The sequence below is a fragment of the Silurus aristotelis genome (genome assembly GCF_946808225.1).
Source record: "Silurus aristotelis genome assembly, chromosome: 23".
Lineage (NCBI taxonomy): Eukaryota > Metazoa > Chordata > Actinopteri > Siluriformes > Siluridae > Silurus > Silurus aristotelis.
Genome location: NC_139596.1, coordinates 8,555,143 through 8,573,688, shown reverse-complemented (window position 1 = coordinate 8,573,688; position 18,546 = coordinate 8,555,143). Strand labels below are relative to the sequence as shown.

Sequence of the window (18,546 nt, the reverse complement as noted above, 5' to 3'; positions counted from 1 at the left end):
CTGGTTAACTGTTTATTCTGAGCTGCTTTTCTTTTAACCATGATTGCAGAGTGGCTACTTCAGTTACTGCAGCCTTTCTGTTAACAGTCACATAATTGCCCACAGAAGTGCTGCTCAGTGTGGTTTTTTTTTTGCACTTTTTGGAGTAGACCTGTCTCTAGAGACTGCAGGAATGAAAAAGCCCAGGAAAATACCTTTTGACCTGTTCGATTTCATATGATAACTGGATAATTGCATGAATGAGTAGGGTAGGTGTTCCTAATAAAATGGCTGCTGAGTATGTTGTATGTATTGTACTGGTAATTTAATAAGTCGACAGGGTGAGAAGGCTGGATTTCTGAGCACAGATTCAGGTTACTCTTGGATTAATCTGTATCGAGGATTCTTTTTTAAAACCCCATGCTACATATAAGACGTGTGCAGAAAATAGTACCTCTGACGTATCACCTCTTTTTTGTTTGTTTGTTTTGTTTGTTTTAACCAAAGGTAAGTTAGAAAATCCATGTTCTTGATTCATAAATCTTTTTTTTATTATTATTTTGATTATAATTCTTTCATCTCATCTTGTTTACTTCAGTTCTGTCCAGCATCAGAACATAAATGGTACATGTTTTATCTGATGTGGTAGATAAAGACAGCCATTCTCAGAGACATCTTGGTCTAGTGGGACACTTTTTAAAATTTATAAACGATAGAGGAAAATACAATGTGATCTGAGCCATATGTTACACCAGAAACATTCATGCACATAACAACAAAAAGGTACAGTTCTGTGGTAAGTTAAGAAAAAAAAAAAAGAGATTAAGGGCTGTTTTGTCGACTTCATTATTAGGTGTCGGCTCTGTTCTATGTCCTCGTGTTGTCTCTGAAAATAAGGGTGTAGTTTAGCCCTAAGGGATTCGTTTATTGTAGCCACTCAGCTTCCAGTGTTTGAAGATTGTTGTTGGTGCAGAATGGCTAATAATTGTTACGATGTTATAGCAAACCAACAATCATGATGGTAGAATTAATGTAATACACCCATTCTGCCATTTAAAGATAATGTGCTGTGGTGCTTTTGGGAGTCCAAGATGCTTCCTAGGACAAATATTTATAATCGTACAGCAGAAATATAGGACAATAGGCTTTTCACACACTAATTAATATATATATATATATATATATATATATATATATATATATATATATATATATATATAAAGCATAGTTTAACCAGGTGTTCAGAATGTTCTGTTCTCTTCAGACAGAAATGTAAATGCTCATGTATCATAATGTAAACAATGTATTTCTTTACAAACTGCTAATGATGAATAAAATGTATCCAAAAGCAATAAACACTTTTTGTTGATTTTGTTATAAAAGTTCCGGTGTCTCGTGGTCTGAATTCTGTACCACATAAACAAGATGTTTGTGATATGGTGAGCATGGCTGTCTTTATCTCATACATCAGTCAGAAAATGGCATTGAGCATGAAATGGACTTATACCACAGCGCAGATTAATTTTTCTTCTGTAATTTAAATTGCAGATTTATTTTATTGTGCTCATTTTAATACACGTTTCGTTTGGTGAATTCTATAGTAGGTCATTCACAGAGAGGTTCAGAGTAAAATGTATGATCACTAATTCAGTAACGTTTTATATGAGATGTGTGGTAGTTTCCCTACAATCCTTTTTTTCTGGCTTTTTATCTCCATAGGGAGGAAAAGCAGAGTCTGATGAGAGAGCGAATGGCTTATTTTTGAGCAATAATAATAATCATTCTTTATATATAATGAAAGGAAAAATGCTGTGGTATAAGAGAAATCAGGGTGGTAACCCCCCTCACTGATTTATTTTTCCATGCGTGCTCACCCTGTCATGTTTTATTGCTTAATAAGTCTCAGTCCAGGAATTTCGAATGAGTTTTTAAAGCATTGTTGTTTTATAGACAGTTATTGAGTAATGCCATGTTCCAGTTCATGTAATAGCACATTTTTAAAATCTGAAGAATTCTGTGCATTTTCGGAAATTTCGTCCTGGAAGCACTTCCAAATTTGGTTAATAGTAAACGTAAACAACCCGAATGTATGTTTTATACACGGCCGCTATATACACATTCATTATCCAATCCTAATATCTTTTTAAACTGTCCATAGGAGTCACATGGTACATGTGTACAAGTCTGATTATTCGTTTTCATATAACAGGGGCACAGAAAACACAGCAGCCAGTTGAGCATCTGCTGACCTCAGAGAAACAGCCCCATGTAATACGTGGGTAGTCGTCGTAGTGTAATCTCATGTCCCTGCAAAAGAACATCACGCAATAAATTTCCAGCTTTAGATCTCATATGATTAAACTTGCACTGCCCTTGAAGTACCTGCGTTCTGAAATTTCAGCGTAATTACACAACAAAAAAAAAAGGTTGTAATCTCAGTAGTACAGGCAAAACAGATGCTGTGTTCGACTTCTGCCCTGCTTTCATGCCAACTGTTGTTTTAAATAAATAAATAAATTTGAATAAATAAATCCGTATTACTTTTTCACTTTACCCCCTCCAGCTCGCTTAGCTCACCCTCCTTTCTAAACTTACTTGCAGATAACACTATGTTTGGCTAACCCTTTGTCTAGTCTTGCCAGTTTGGAGAGTTTAGATGGTAACAGATTTGCAGATCTGCCTGCACAGCATGAGGTATGGCTCTGACCAGCTATACTGAGGAGTAGAAATGAGAAGGAAGTGGTGCAAATTGGCTCAGTATATTTGTGTGCATACATACACACACATTTTATGTGTATATGTATGTATATATATATATATATATATATATATATATATATATATATATATATATATATATATATATATATATGTATGTATATGTATGTGTGTGTATATATATATATATATGTATATGTGTGTATATGTATATATATAATGTGTGTATATTTATATATATATATATGTATGTATGTGCGCACATGCACAATGTATATGGGGACGTACTAAACTATCCTGTCCTATTTGTGACACACGTTGCAGAAACTGCTGATCTCCAGGGAATTTAATGCACAACTTTCTCTAGCATTTGCACAGAATAGTATGAAAAACAAAAAAATGCTGTCATAATACACTCTAGAGACTGTTTTGCATGAAAATCCCAATTATGGAAATAATCAGACCAGCCCATCTGGTACTAACTGTCAAAATGTAAAAAAAAAAAAAAAAGAAGCATGTCCTCTACCCCAGGAAAATATAAACATTTCCTGATGTCTGATGATTTTATGCATTGCACTGCTACAGCATAATTGTGTAGGTATAAAGGTATTCCTAATAAACGGATCGGTAAGTGTCTATTATACACAAACCACAGTATTGTATTCCACATTGACATGGAACTCAGAAGCATCTTTGTTGCTCATACTGATTTGCTGATGGACCCGGTGTAGGCATACATCTGTTTAATAAGTATTTGTCATTTATTGCATTTTGTCCTTGTTTTAGTCTGCTATTTGTAATAACAGCTGTTTGCGTGAGCTTCACAACAATATTGTAGAATAAACTTGAACAGGATTTTTTTTAATCCTACTTTTTCTGTTCTTGCCACTGTAACTTCTAGTTTTCAAATCAATCCACATCCCATCTCCAACACTGAGATGGTGAACGGCCCTAATTTTTTTTTACAGGTCCTATCTTGGTGTTATAACATGAAAACTGTAGACTTGCAGACCCTAATAAATGCTGCTGTGCTCATCCCAGGACTCACAAAATATTCAAACTGAACCACTGCTATTCAATGCTGTTTGAAACCAGATCGAGTGATAGTATATTTTATACTGTAAAGTCAGTCAGAAGAAGATGGGCTTCGCTTTGAGACTGGTTCCTCACAACGCTTCTTCCAAATGTCTCTGGCAGTTCGCACTTTTTCATGCTTATTAGGGGTTTTCTTTAACACTTTTATGGGATTATAATATAATTTGCATATGATTTTACCTGTTTTCTTTTTCTTTGTTTCTATCAGGACCTAGTCCTCACACAGAGCAACAAAACACAGAGTCTGGTCCTGCTGCTACTGTTGCCACAGATGAAACATCTGTTCTTGAAGTTGATGTCCAGCTAGCAACTACGAGAGAACAGAAGCCTGTGAAAAAAAGCAGCTCATCTAGTCCACTGCCTCATAAAACAGGGGAAGAATCAGAGAGTGACTTCGAGTCGGATCCTCCTTCACCCAAAAGCAGTGAAGATGAGGAAGGGGGAGAAGAAGAAGAAGGCCTTAACAGTGAGCATGACACTGAGCCTGAGAACCTGGGCCAGAGGCCACTGCTTATGGACTCTGAGGAAGAGGTCGAGGAAGAGGAGGACAAACACAGCTCTGACTCTGACTGTGACCAGAGGAAAGTGAAAGTCAGTACTAGAAGACTGCAAGGAGACAAAGGTTCTGTCTTTATTCAGGGAAATGTCAGCAGTGAACCTGAAACTGATATAATCACCCCCCCTGACTCACCAAGTGTTGCCATGACCAGTGCAAGTGAAGTGGATGTATTTGGTGCAGTGCCCTTTGTTGGTGGTAATCAGCCCAGAACACCATCAGAGAGCATAGATGTCTTTGCTAAGGCCCCCTTCAGACAGGCAAGCCAGGAAAATACAGCAGAAGAGATAGATGTGTTCATCAAAGCTCCCTTTAATAGAAATCTGTCCAAGTCAAGCAGAAGCAGTGATGCTCCCTCTGGACAGACACCCCCAATCTCTCCAGCAAGTGTAGATGTTTTTGGTTTCTTGCCCTTCCAACCCAGCCACACAATGCCCACCTCCACAAGCCAGGAAGACGTATTTGGCCCAATGCCTTTAGAGGAGGCCCAAAACCCACAGCAGCAGAAACTAAAGCAGCGAAGCCTTCAGAAACTCTCCTCACGCCAGAGGCGCACCAAACAAGAGGCCAGCAGTGGTAATGGAAAGCGCCACCATGGTACCCCAACAAGTGGGAGGAAGAGCAACAAGTCCAGCTTCCGTACCCCAGAGCGTGCACGGCGGCACAAGAAAGTGGGAAGAAGGGATTCTCAAAGTAGCAATGAGTTCCTTAGTGCCTCTAAAGAGAACATTAGCATCAGCATGGGAGAAGTGAAAGAGAAAGGGGCACCTTTGCCTTCCGAAGATGCCGTGTTGGATCCCTTTGGCGCCAAGCCTTTTCATCCACAAGACAGTGTTCGACACCCAGGGCTGGGGGACAACAAAGCTGATGCCAACTCGGCCAGTGGCAGATCAAGGACTGGCTCTCTGCAGACCACATTTGATAGGAATAAGATAGATGACTTTGGGGCTGTGCCCTTTACTGAAATGGTGGTCGAAAGCAGGCCTCAGCAGCCCCCACAAATAGATCTTGACCCTTTCGGAGCTGCACCTTTTCCCTCGAAGCAGTGAATGTCTTGTCTTCCGGCACACACAAGAGTGCACTTGCACAAATGCTGCTACTTTATGCAAAGTCAAAACCACACTTTGAAATGTATCTAACAGATGGCAGCTGTGTGAAGCGATCTCGGGCTGTGGCCCAAAAGATCACAAGCCTTTGTTCTGGTTAAAAACCGGATAACAGCTTTTTAAACCATTAACACCGAACTTGACATTTGAGTAAGATTTTTTTTTTTCCTGAACTTGACTTGAATCTATGTATGGATTTGATTTTTTTACGCCTTTTTTGCATTACCCGATTGCTGAGTAGCGGATTATGCTGCATCACAATGTTCTCCAAGAAATATCAGCACAAAGGTGACGATGACCTTTTGAGGTTTTTTTTAAACCCCTGATTTAGCAATGAATCGATTCTATGCGCGTGCTCAATCACGGACCAATTATCAACGGTCCTTGCGTAGGTTGTTGCTTCCTGCATGATCTACTTGATAGGTCAGTTTCACACCATATTGCCTTATATGGGTATGCTTCACCTTCCTTATTGTACCTCAAATACACAAATGGCTGTTTTGGAGCCTTTGTGTCAACAGAATCATTTGTGTTGGCCACCATTATTCTTATTTCATGAACCATTTTTCTATGCATAGTGCATAATTTTAAATGCCCACCATTGTTTTCACCCAAAGTCCCAAAAAGAGATACCCAACAAAATTATACACAGCTTTATCACAGGAAATAACTTTGTAGGTTGTAGATTGAAAGGACATGTAGGTTGTCATTGCGAATGTATTCTGTTCAATTTTAATGTGTACAGAATAAGGAGTTCAACTCGACTAACACAAGACAAAGCATATAAACATACACACAATTTAACTGGAACTGAGGAGAGAGTGATGTTTTTACAGAACATATAAATGGGACAAAGACTTTTACAGCACAGGGGACATCACTGACTACAGAAAAAGTTTTAGCTTCTTTTATCAATTGACTGACTAGCATTGCAATATTTACTGTCTTTATTTTTCATTTGTTTGATTTGTCTTGCTACACTGATCTCTAACAATGCAATAAAATATTGAGTTCTTATTTAGCAACAGTCTTAATTGTGTTATATATGTGTGTATATAGTGTTATTATTTAACAAACTTAATTAAAGGAATCTCTCCAAGTAAAAGGTAGAATAATGCTAGGACAGCCATCTTTCTTTAAGACTACAAACTAACACGGAAAATGTATGCTTTTTGTTTTGTTTTTTCAGAATTACCTATAATAACTGTGGAAAAATAATAATATTGCACCCAAAACAGTTTTAACAGTACAACAGCTGCAATATTTTAAAAAGCTGCAATAGTACAATTTCTTTTGCAGTAAAAGGCAGATGTCTTATTAATACAAAAGATTTTTTACTTATTTTTTTTCAAGGTCCCATTGTATATTATAGCTTATGGAAATCCTTAAAAAAAAATGTCAGTGCTACAAAGAACCTCATGTAACGTACGTTTTGCGGATTTACAATTAGGTACATTTTTGTTTTAAAAAAGGGATCGTGGTGACAAATTTCCCCATATTGATATCACGGTGAACTAACAGCTGTTGATTTCATTTCCTTCGAAGATTTTAAGCTCCAATGTTGCAGCATCTTTGGTATAATATTAAAATACCACTGGGCAGTTTATGGACAACACATTTGCAAGAAATATCTTTAAATATTAAACAATCCTCGTATATTTCCCTCTACCCCACTCAAAGTTAGTGAAACAGCCTCATCGTTTCTAATAAAAGTACTGATGATGAACATATGCTTATCATTCACTGAGCCTGATGGAATAGTGATGAATACTGCATTGCCACTCTGATGTGTTTTTGAAAAAAGTACTTCCCATCTCATCAGCTACAGTAGGATGGTCCTATCATTCACTTTAAATGCATCGGATAAATTTGCTAGGCACTTTTCTACAGTATTTACAGAACTAATTGTTTAACAGGACAGGAACCTATTACATTTGAGACTCACTAAAGACTCTCATAGTGACCAAAATGGCCTGTAGTCGTGATTTAGCATTAGCAACAGAGTCAGGAATTAATCTCACCTGATATACAATCGCTTGGCAAAAAGAAAAAAAAGCTGTGCGTTAAACTAAAGTTCCTCTCTTGTGAATCATATTCCAGTTGTGCGTCTGTCTCAGAGCTGATGATTCTGCCCTAAGCATGCTGGAGGTAGTCAGGGCAAGGGTGTGAGTGTCTGTAGTTAGTGATGCACAGTGCAGACTGATGCCACCAGTAGAACATGAGCACCACCAGTATGTGCCAAATCTGGTGGCTCGAGCCGATGTAGTTCAGCTGACCTGTAGGTAACACGACATTGGAATAGATCATGTATTGCAATTAAAACCCACCACAGTAATAGTGCGTACAGATGATCTGAGTTTTGCTGACTGAAAAAGTGCTTCGTACAAACGAGAAGCATTTTTAGCATACGTTTTTGTAGGGGTACAATGTGATCAGGACAGGTTTGGAAACATCCGTAAAAAGAAATGATCCCCATTAGTGTATCACGTTTCCACGTTTGTCACCTCTTGCACTTATTTAACATAACAGGCAACAATTCTCAGCACTTTCTAACAGTCAGCAGGTTTTTCACTAAACAGATGTCTTAAGGATCGCACTATTAGCACTAGCACGCATTTTCAGCTAAACGTTACACCCCCCGGTCTATTTTTCCCCACCTTCTCCAGGAGATAGTAAGGTGAAAAGTAAACTAAATAAATAAATTACATTACATTACATTCATCATTTGGATAAAGCATTGTACATTTCACAATTTGTACAAAATTGCTGTGGTAAAAGGGATATAACATTTTGGGGTATTTTACAAAAATGAAATTTGGAGCCATGAATGGGTGAAGTAAAATAGCCATTTTTTGGAAGAAAAAAAAAAATGATGTCCCCAATTTTTGAAGCCATTTCTGTGATGGATACATGGAGGTGGGGAAAATCATCCATATGCACAATGTCTTTTGTAACCAAGCATACTGTACATGACATATAATTATTCACTGATGTCGACTGGATACATTTGAGTATTATATACTTTGTCTCCCATTTTACCTGGAAAGTAGCGCTCTGGAACTTTGGAGACATAAAAGATGAAGGCAACTGTAGCAAGCAAATACAATATGAGCACTCTGGGAATAAAGTCCTACAAACAGAGAGAGAAAGAAAGAGAACAAAAAGAATTTAAGAATAATTTGGGATCATAAATTAAATTATTAGATTGTCACATTGTAAAACTATAGCAGGTGCAATGGATATTGTATTCAGTAACATATACCCTGATCAGGCATAACTTTATGACCACCTGCCTTATATTGTGTTAGTCCCCCTTTTGCTGCCAAAACAGTTCTGACCCATCGAGCATTTACTTCTTTAGCAAGTTGAGCTAGAGGAGCTCGTCTGTTGGATCGGAACACATGGTCCAGCCTTCGCTCCCTACGTGTATCAGTGAGCCTCGGCCGCCCACGACCCTGTCGCCGGTTCACCACTGTTCCTTCCTTACTTTTGATTAATAAGGACCACTGCAGAATGGGAACAGCCCACAAGAGCTGCGGTGCTGGAGACGCTAGACTCAGTCGTATAGACTTCACAATTTGGCCCTCGTCAAACTCACTCAAATCCCAACTTTGAGGATAAAATGTTCACTTGCTGCCTAATTTATCTCACTCAATAACCGGTGTGTGAAGAACACTGATTATCTCTTCATAATGGCACCTGTAATAATGTTATAATGTCAACGTTATGCCCGGTCAGTGTATACATCTTTCACTCTAATATAATAGATCATTTGCTTTGTCCATTTCATCGAGTCACTAAAATGTTAGATTCATAATCATTACATTTTACAATGCCAATAAAGTGAATTCTCATTCAGAATGTACTGCCACCCTGCTGCTTTTAAATACCTGCACTATTTCTGAGCTGAAACCTCCACTAAGCCAGATCCAGTGGATGGTAGGGATGAGGCCGTAGGCCACTACAGAGCAGAAGATGACGGAGCGCAGCTTCTGCCACTTCTTTGTCAAGTAAAGTGGGTGTATCTGGGCAAAGAACTCCGCTAGTGTCATTGCCAGAACCATAACCAGATACACCTGCCGCCAGTACTGAAAAACATCAGAGAGCAGAGAATGTTAAAATATACACTGACAAATACACACCACACACTGGAAACTATACAGTATAAACACAACGGTAAAGAATGAAGTGGCCTACAGCAGTTGGAGGATCTTGTCACTGGGTCAACACTAGAGAGTGGTTTTGGAGAACAGAACAGTGTATGTATGTATGTATGTATGGATTTATGCTCTTAATAAACTTCCTTTTGGAAGTACAACAAAGCAGTACAGCCTAAATAAACTTCCTTGATTTCTGGATAGAGAAAATAATTGTGAGAAAATGCAAGAGAGAGAGAAAGAGAGATAGAAAACAGTCTCTCTTTCTCTTGGGGGACTTGGCTGATTGAGTAGTCACCCAAAAAGCAGAGCTAAACACTTGGCAGGGGTAGAGTGGAGATGGCTCACCCACGTGTGTGAATGTCATATGGTGGGGAACAGGAGTGACGGAGCGGGTCCTCGAACATGGCCATCTGCTTTGGGCTGGAGCAGATTTCCGCCGCATTCTGGGGCACAATAAGCCAGCACTTCCAATATGTGGGGGGAGGGTGTGTGCCGTGAGTATGTGTGCGCAGAGCGGCGTGGCCAATCGCTGCGGCCCTCCGCAAAGAGCAAGTGGGAGTTGGGGGGTGGGAGGACGAGAGTGAGCAGCCTGCTCAGGATGTTCCAGATCCAAGTTTCTCTGAAAGCTCTGCTCATCACTTGCTCGAGACAAAAGATACTCTGTTCACAGCCAAATCTGTTTAGTCAAGTAGTACTTTAGAAGAGAAACTCTAACAAAATATTGAATGCAAGTTGCATCAGAGAGCGAGAGAGCGAGAGCGAGAGCGAGAGAGAGATATTACACACATCACATATACAACAGTTACACTACAGTGTTCCTGTGCACTATAGAAATAGTTTCAACACGTACTAACTTCATACACACCACCTACAGGATCCCACGCACGTGTTTTCCTACACAAACGCTTGAACTCTTGCTCTGTATCTGTTGCACAGGTACCGTATGCCCACAACAAAAGCAGGCCGACCATCTGCTACCACACCGCTTTGGGACGATGCTTCTCAGGCCAACTAATTAATCTACCCCAGTCTGAATCTCACCCCACAAACGCGTACATACACACACTGCAGGCACAGTGTAAACACTCATCTTTTCATGTCAATCACATGGGACTGCTTATTTCTGTGTGAACTGGATTCAAGCTATTTCGCAGTAGTACCCATATCCAGGCTAGTGACACGAAGTTAAATTCATCCAATTGCATTGTCATTTGTAGGTGAGGCAACACACAATCCATAAATATCTAGCAGTATGTGACATGATTATTGTTTAGTGGTTGAGGTAAGATCCACTCCCAGAACTATTAAACACTGTTTGATAATATACAGTCAACCCCCGATAATTTGCAGTTAACAGCAAGTTGCGGATTATCTTAAAAATCGCATGAACTACAGTGGGTACGGAAAGTATTCAGACCCCCTTAAATGTTTCACTCTTTGTTATATTGCAGCCATTTGCTAAAATCATTTAAGTTCATTCTTCTTCCTCATGAATGTACACATAGCTCCCCATACTGACAGAAAAACACAGAATTTTTGACATTGTTGCAGATTTAAAAAAGAAAAATCACATGGTCCTAAGTATTCAGACCCTTTGCTGTGACACTCATATATTTAACTCAGGTGCTTTCCATTTCTTCTGATCATCCTTGAGATGGTTCTACACCTTCATTTGAGTCCAGCTGTGTTTGATTATAAAGATTGGACTTGATTAGGAAAGCCACACACCTGTCTATATAAGACCTCCAGATCACAATGCATGTCAGAGCAAATGAGAATCATGAGGTCAAAGAAACTGCCTGAAGAGCTCAGAGACAATTGTGGCAAGGCACAGATCTGGCCAAGGTTACGAAAAGATTTCTGCTGCACTTAAGGTTCCTAAGAGCACAGTGGCCTCCATAATCCTCAAATGGAAGACGTTTGGGACGACCAGAACCCTTCCTAGAGCTGGCCGTCCGGCCAAACTGAGCTATCGGGGGAGAAGAGCCTTGGTGAGAGAGGTAAAGAAGAACCCAAAGATCACTGTGGCTGAGCTCCAGAGATGCAGTCAGGAGATGAGAGAAAGTTGTAGAAAGACAACCATCACTGCAACCCTCCACCAGTCGGGGCTTTATGGCAGAGTGGCCCGACGGAAGCCTCTCCTCAGTGTAAGACACATGAAAGCCCGCATGGAGTTTGCTAAAAAACACCCGAAGGACTCCAAGATGGTGAGAAATAAGATTCTCTGGTCTGATGAGACCAAAATAGAACTTTTTGGCCTTAATTCTAAGCGGTATGTGTGGAGAAAACCAGGCACTGCTCATCACCTGTCCAATACAGTCCCAACAGTGAAGCATGGTGGTGGCAGCATCATGCTGTGGGGGTGTTTTTCAGCTGCAGGGACAGGACGACTGGTTGCAATCGAGGGAAAGATAAATGCGGCCAAGTACAGGGATATCCTGGACAAAAACCTTCTCCAGAGTGCTCTGGACCTCAGACTGGGCCGAAGGTTTACCTTCCAACAAGACAATGACCCTAAGCACACAGCTAAAATAACGAAGGAGTGGCTTCACAACAACTCAGTGACTGTTCTTGAATGGCCCAGCCAGAGCCCTGACTTAAACCCAATTGAGCATCTCTGGAGAGACCTAAAAATGGCTGTCCACCAACGTTTACCATCCAACCTGACAGAACTGGAGAGGATCTGCAAGGAGGAATGGCAGAGGATCCCCAAATCCAGGTGTGAAAGACTTGTTGCATCTTTCCCAAAAAGACTCCTGGCTGTATTAGATCAAAAGGGGGCTTCTACTAAATACTGAGCAAAGGGTCTGAATACTTAGGACCATGTGATATTTCAGTTTTTCTTTTTTAATAAATCTGCAAAAATGTCAACAATTCTGTGTTTTTCTGTCAGTATGGGGAGCTATGTGTACATTCATGAGGAAGAAGAATGAACCTAAATGATTTTAGCAAATGGCTGCAATATAACAAAGAGTGAAAAATTTAAGGGGGTCTGAATACTTTCCGTACCCACGGTATGTTTTAAACTATGTTTTTACTAACAAATTTAATATATTTTTTTAAAAACACATTATTGTATTAAAGTGACAATGTCTAGATGAAGGGGGGGGTAAAGTTAGTAAAGTCAGGTACTGATGTAGGTGAGGACACCTACATGACCTGCAGTCAGAGTTCAAATTTATCCCAAAGGTGTTCAGTAGGGTCGAGGTCAGAGATCTATAGCAGTAGATCTTCCACTACAAACCATGTAAATCATATCTTCATAGAGTTGGCTTTGTGCTCTGGGGCATTGTCAGGCTGGAACATGTTTGGGTCTCCAAGTTCAACTAAAGTGAAAATGTTAATTGTGTGCCTTCAGCTTTGCGATAACAGTTTTGGGAAAAACCAGCATATGGCTGAAAAATAAATAAATAAATAAAATAATAAAAAATAAATAATTAAATAAATAAATAAAAGGTGTCCGAATGCTTTTGGCCATATAGTGTATGTTATATGTGATAGCATTTGGCATTGATGTTTGGGGTCACAAATATAAGGAATATTTTCTCAGTCAAATATTCCTGAGCATTTTAGGTATTTTGGTCTTTTCTCTCCCGCTGTGACCAGCATTTAGAGTCGTGTCAGTGACATGCGATTTCTTTCGTAGTGTTTCAAATGAGAGTGGAAAGAAAAGAGCACGCAAATGCACATGAACTCGGATGAGATTATTCGTTTTCTGCATTCGGTCTTACGGCACTGTTTGGCATGTTATGTGTTATCTATATCTATCTATACGTGGCAAGTGAAATCAACTGGTCGGTTTCCTGTGTTCTTTAAAACCACCTCAAAACAGTTTCACTTAGTGCAATAAGAGAAGCACTGCTTATGTCACTAACGCGTTCACTATACTTTACCATTCTAGCCTGGTGCAGACGTGTCACTTTATAACGTTTTGTACTGCTGGTTATGTAAACAGTGTATCAAATGTCGCAATGCTCCTAAAAAAAAAACAACAAACCAGATGTACGTTATGTTACGTACGTTATTGCAGTAGAATGCGTAGAAGACACCTGGAACGTAGCAGCCCAACGTTCCGATAGAGACCCCTGCGTAATCCAGTGCCATCCAGCGCCGGCTGTTTTTTTCCGAACGGTGACAGCAGAACAGGTGATATCCCACTGAGCACAGCATGCACACCTAAACAAACCAGACTCCATGATTAGACTCCATGTAAGCCACTTAAAAATAAAGATATTTAACACGCCAAGTTCATGTTTTCAAACAAGCGCCCACTGAATTGTGAATTTCAATGCAATGCAATATGTATCGCCCACAGATCAGATCATTCAATTATGCGATTATCTTAAGCCTACCTAGCATGCACACAGTTATATACGAACTGTGATCTTGTTTTTCTCTTTCCGATTATTCTGGCATTATCTTCCAAATGTATGTTCTGGGAATTAACACAGTCTCTAAGCTACATCCTTATGCTTGAGAGAATAAGTGCCAAAATAGGAGGAAGCTCTAAAACTACTGAAAATAGAACTATGGCACACTAGCAACTACAAGTATCCGATTAGCTGACTTCAAAAGGTAACAAATTGAAAAGAATATGTTGTGCTACTCGGCCATAACATACTTAAGCAAAAATCTTTAACTGCTTGAAAACCTAATACACAATTCATTCATGGGGGAAAAAAATGACTCTGATATTTTAGAAATTCCTTAAAAGGTTCTTATGATGTGTTAAATCACAGAGCACATGCGAGCCAAAGGTAAATAAACACACCTGGAAGCAGAAGAGGCTTATAGAGTAGATGACATAATCTTCTCTGGAGGCTCCGGCCATAGGCAGCACAGCCACCATGTCATACACTCCCAAGGAGAAGAACAGGAAGAACCCGAGCAGGTGACTCCAGATGTTCACAGTCTCATTGGAAAGGATGAAAAGACTAGAAAGTAAACAGGATTATCAGTACACCTGGGGAAAGCCACAAACTTACACGGTTTATTCAGACAATGTTTGGCTAAATTTGAAAAGATATATTATTAAAATTTGTGATGACTCAAAATGTGAAATCCCATCAAAATAATTGATAAAGTCATGCAATATGCTCCGTTAAAACTTCTAGTTTATTTATATTGTATTGAATCACTAGCAACAATGCACAATTCCAATAATGAGTTACAGTTTAGGGATTTGGAGACCCTCAAATTGTAATAGATCAGATATGACGTTTTCCAACCTGAATTTACTGACCTATTTTATACAATGAATATGTGCAAGTTGTTATTTGAGGTAGTTGCATTGTACCATGTCATCCTCCAACTTTTAGGTGAGCATTATAGTAGCTCTCCAACTCCAAAATCTTCTGACATTGCCAGAACAGTCTCCTTTGGTTTTCGGTTGGAAATGGCATGCGTGCAACTCGCTTTTTTTTATAACCGAAACCACAAACCACGTGCTAAGTTCATAGATTTCTTTTCAGAATGTGTGATTTTTGTCTGTGGTGTCAAAATTCAACTAAAAAGTTGCACAATTTGTATGAGCTACACTCAAAATGTCCTAATAAAAGGTCAAAAGCTGGTAATAAAAAGAAAAAAAAAAAAATTATAATTTCCAACGCTTTCAATTATACCCAGACGAAATGGATGTTTATGTAAAACTCTCACTTATGTGCTTATGTTTTGAATCATTACAACAAAAAATAGAAAGAAAAATTGTGATCGTGGATATCACACATCCGTAGCTCAAGGATGTGCAGTTAGATCTACTCGGGTTACTGTCCGTCTATAATCTCCTGGTGTATATGTCAGTTTTCTTACGGTTCTCCACGTTTCTCAAACATCCCAAAAACATCGCTGGGACATGAACTTAATACACTACATCACTCCTAGATGTGAATAAGCAAACACCACCCTAAAAGCTTTCTATCAGGTTTCCAACGTGAAAGCGTTTATCATGTATTTTTTCGATACCCAGGCAAATTATTATATCACATAATATAATAATGTGTTAAAATCAGCATATTCGAAGCTTGAATGAGCACATTGTACTTTGCTTTTTACTTCTTCAGGGGTGATCTGTCAAGAGTCATAAATGTCTAGAAGAATAGATGGTCAGGATTTGAGATGGTTTCCTTGTTAGAGGGACAGGAACAGGCCAAAGCCTGGACCAAGAATAAATCATGTTACTAAATAGTGATGATGGGGTTCTGCCACCATTATTTTATCAAACTGGAAAGAACCTAGCTGTTTGAAGAAAATAGTGGTGGATGGGTAGAGAGAAAAGGTATTTTTTTGGACCGATAGATAATTGGGTTAATAGTGGACTAACGAGTTCAATTTACATTTTAAAACCAAGTCAAGCTGGTTCAGGTATAGTAGGCAATAGAGAATTCTGGCATCTCTGCCAATTAGGCTTAAACGTGTCTATTAAACTTATCTATTACATTCTGTTGTGCTCCTATGCACATGCTGTAGCACACTGAGGAAATCTTTACATTTACATTTATGCCATTTGGCAGACGCCCTTATCCAGAGCGACTTAAAACTGAGCAGGGGAGGGTTAAGGGCCTTGTTCAGGGGCCCAGCAGTGGTGGTGGGATTTAAACCTGTTACCTTCCAAAGTCCAATGCCTTTACCACTGAGCTACCCCTTTACCAACTCCAATCTTTCTCTCTCTCTCTCTCTCTTGCTGAAGGACCTTTTTATTTACAAATTGTGCTTTATGCACCTTTTTCTGTTTGCTTGAAGGCATTAAAAAACTGCAGTACTAAAGTTCAGCAGCAATGACATAACTTTTTTCCACATTTTTTAAGCGGTATAAGCGGTAGCGGTATGCATAAAATGGAAACAATACCCATTCCTAGAGGTTTGGAAAATTATAAAAGATGGGTGTGAAGAATAAAGTCTGTGCATTGGCTAAATGAATGAATGAATGAATGAATGAATGAATGAATGAAAGAATGAATGAAAGAAACAGACTGATTGATCAATACAGAGAAATTCCTTGCATAGTACAAGTACAAAGCAACGAAATGCAGTTTAGCATCTACCAAAAGTGCAAACAGCTGCAATGTGCAATCTGACAAGGGCACAATTATAAATAACAAATAAATATAAAAGCTATGGTCAGTGAAAAGTCGGTTTCTTTTGTTTTTTTTTTACTTTTGCTATTAATTTCCCACGACATTCCTGAAGAAATACATGCTTGTGGTTTTCTCGATCTTGTGTAATCTGATCACTTACCTTTTAATACACAGTCTGGAGGTGAGGTAAGCTCTGTAGCCGTCAGTGATGTAGGGGTTCTCCCTCAGAAAGCCTGGCACTTGCTCATAAGTGTACAGTCTGATTCCTCTGGGCACAAGCACAGGCCAGTACTGATAACTGCCCAGCTCGATGTACTGCGTGTTCTTCAGCACCTTCGCTGAAGGCATCGTGGATTTCCACAGTTACGCTACATAGAGCTGAAACACAAGTTCACACGTGGATTACTCAAGTTTATATATACACACACACACCTTTCTTTCAATGCCACGTAGTCAGATAGCTCGAGTAGCTAAAAAAAAAAAGAGCTAGCAAAACTAATCCTACCAAATATTTACTGTCAAACTCAACACATAAACACGACTTTTAATATGATTATACCTAAGTGCATATTTACACTAAATATATCGAGTTAAGTCGTTTCCTACTATACATCATTTACGGCTAACTCTAAACCGAGCTAATAGCATTAGGCTAAAACTAGTTTTCAATGAACGTCGTGTAATGCTAGTCAGCGTTAGCTTAGCTAAAATAAATAAATATACGCATGACCACGGGTTATCTTTTCTACCTGGAATAAAACCAAATAAAAAAACACCCCAGGGACAATCCAACAATAAATATAGTACATAGTTATCATGCTAATTACCGGAGACTCCCATTGCTAGCATAAGAAGATAGCTTGTTATTTCAGTTTTATTGAACACAAAACACAATATGGTCACTTTATGGCGTGGTTACTTACCACAGAATTAGCTAAATGTTTGTACCAAGTAGTCCATTTGTATATATTTGTGTGGAGGTCATTAATAAAATCCTAAAGCTCTTCCCCTGGTGAAAGCTAATCTCATCATAGCCGGCAGTTCAGCTGTAAACTCGCTAGCTAAATGCTAATTGAGGCTGTGTGAGGTACAGCAGGCTACATACACTACAGACCTGCATGTGTATCAGTGCTATAGATAGTGTCCACTGACTGATCCTGGTGTATTTATCACCATGTAATGTCTCATAAATGCCCTAAAGCTATTCGCATTTATATTAATTTATTTCTTGTCATAATAGTCATGTCATAATCCAGAGTGATTTACATTTGAGCAGTTGAGGGTTGAGCGCTTGTTGAGGTTTAAGGGCTTGTTCAAGGACCCAGAAGTGGTAATTTGGGGGTGCTGGGATTTGAACTAATCACCTTCTAATCCAAGGACCAAAGCATTAACCACTGAGCGATCACTGACTGTGCAATGCTACACTACAAATAATTTAGAGACTGACCATTGAATCTGTATGTGGTTAAATTCTTGTCACAATATAGAAAGAATACAATTATATAGGATGTTTTAGAATGCTGAAGATGTGTTCCTTTGCTGGGACTAAGAGGTCTAAACATGTTTCAGAACTGCATGTTTGTGCACAAAGCAAGATCCATGAAGACATGGTTTTAACAGGGTTCGAGTTGAGGTAAAGTGATTTGAAAAAAAACCCTGACCTGAACCTCTTTTAACATCGACTAAAACTCGAACACTGACTGCACCCCAGACCTCAACCTACACTGAACTCTAAATCTAATGGAAAGAGACGAAGAAGAGTGAAGGTTATTATAACAGCAAAAAGGAACTATGTTCAAAATAGATTACAATATAATATAAGATATTGATTCTTAATATATATATATATATATATATAT

The 18,546-nt window shown here is 39.0% G+C and overlaps 2 protein-coding genes across 10 annotated transcripts in view; one reads left to right on the top strand and one right to left on the bottom strand.

Annotated features, from left to right (window-relative positions):
• bmp2k (BMP2 inducible kinase) overlaps positions 1-6,475 on the top strand; it is a 43,243-nt gene extending 36,768 nt beyond the window's left edge. For all 8 annotated transcript variants that reach the window (XR_014531063.1, XM_083526829.1, XM_083526823.1 and 5 more), the window contains one exon: positions 4,001-6,475. Coding sequence is in view for 7 of the 8 variants with exons in the window: in XM_083526829.1 (XP_083382955.1) it covers positions 4,001-5,397 (1,397 nt within the window). In the remaining variant the exon portion in view is untranslated. The remainder of the gene's footprint in view (positions 1-4,000) is intronic.
• Positions 121-17,853, bottom strand: paqr3a (progestin and adipoQ receptor family member IIIa). Of its 2 annotated transcripts, XR_014531082.1 has the most exons (8): positions 17,611-17,853; positions 16,848-17,065; positions 14,386-14,548; positions 13,635-13,790; positions 9,345-9,542; positions 8,494-8,584; positions 7,476-7,730; positions 121-2,286 (listed from the first exon to the last, which is right to left on the bottom strand). XR_014531082.1 is itself a non-coding variant. In XM_083527045.1 (7 exons), exons 2-7 carry the CDS (start codon positions 17,033-17,035, stop codon positions 7,588-7,590), a joined length of 939 nt encoding a protein of 312 aa, XP_083383171.1. In that variant the 5' UTR covers positions 17,036-17,065; positions 17,611-17,853; the 3' UTR covers positions 6,168-7,587. The 2 variants fall into 2 exon arrangements, 1 of the variants encoding a protein (XP_083383171.1); XM_083527045.1 differs by lacking the exon at positions 121-2,286 and having other exon boundaries at positions 6,168-7,730.
• Between the last annotated feature and the right edge of the window lie 693 nt (positions 17,854-18,546).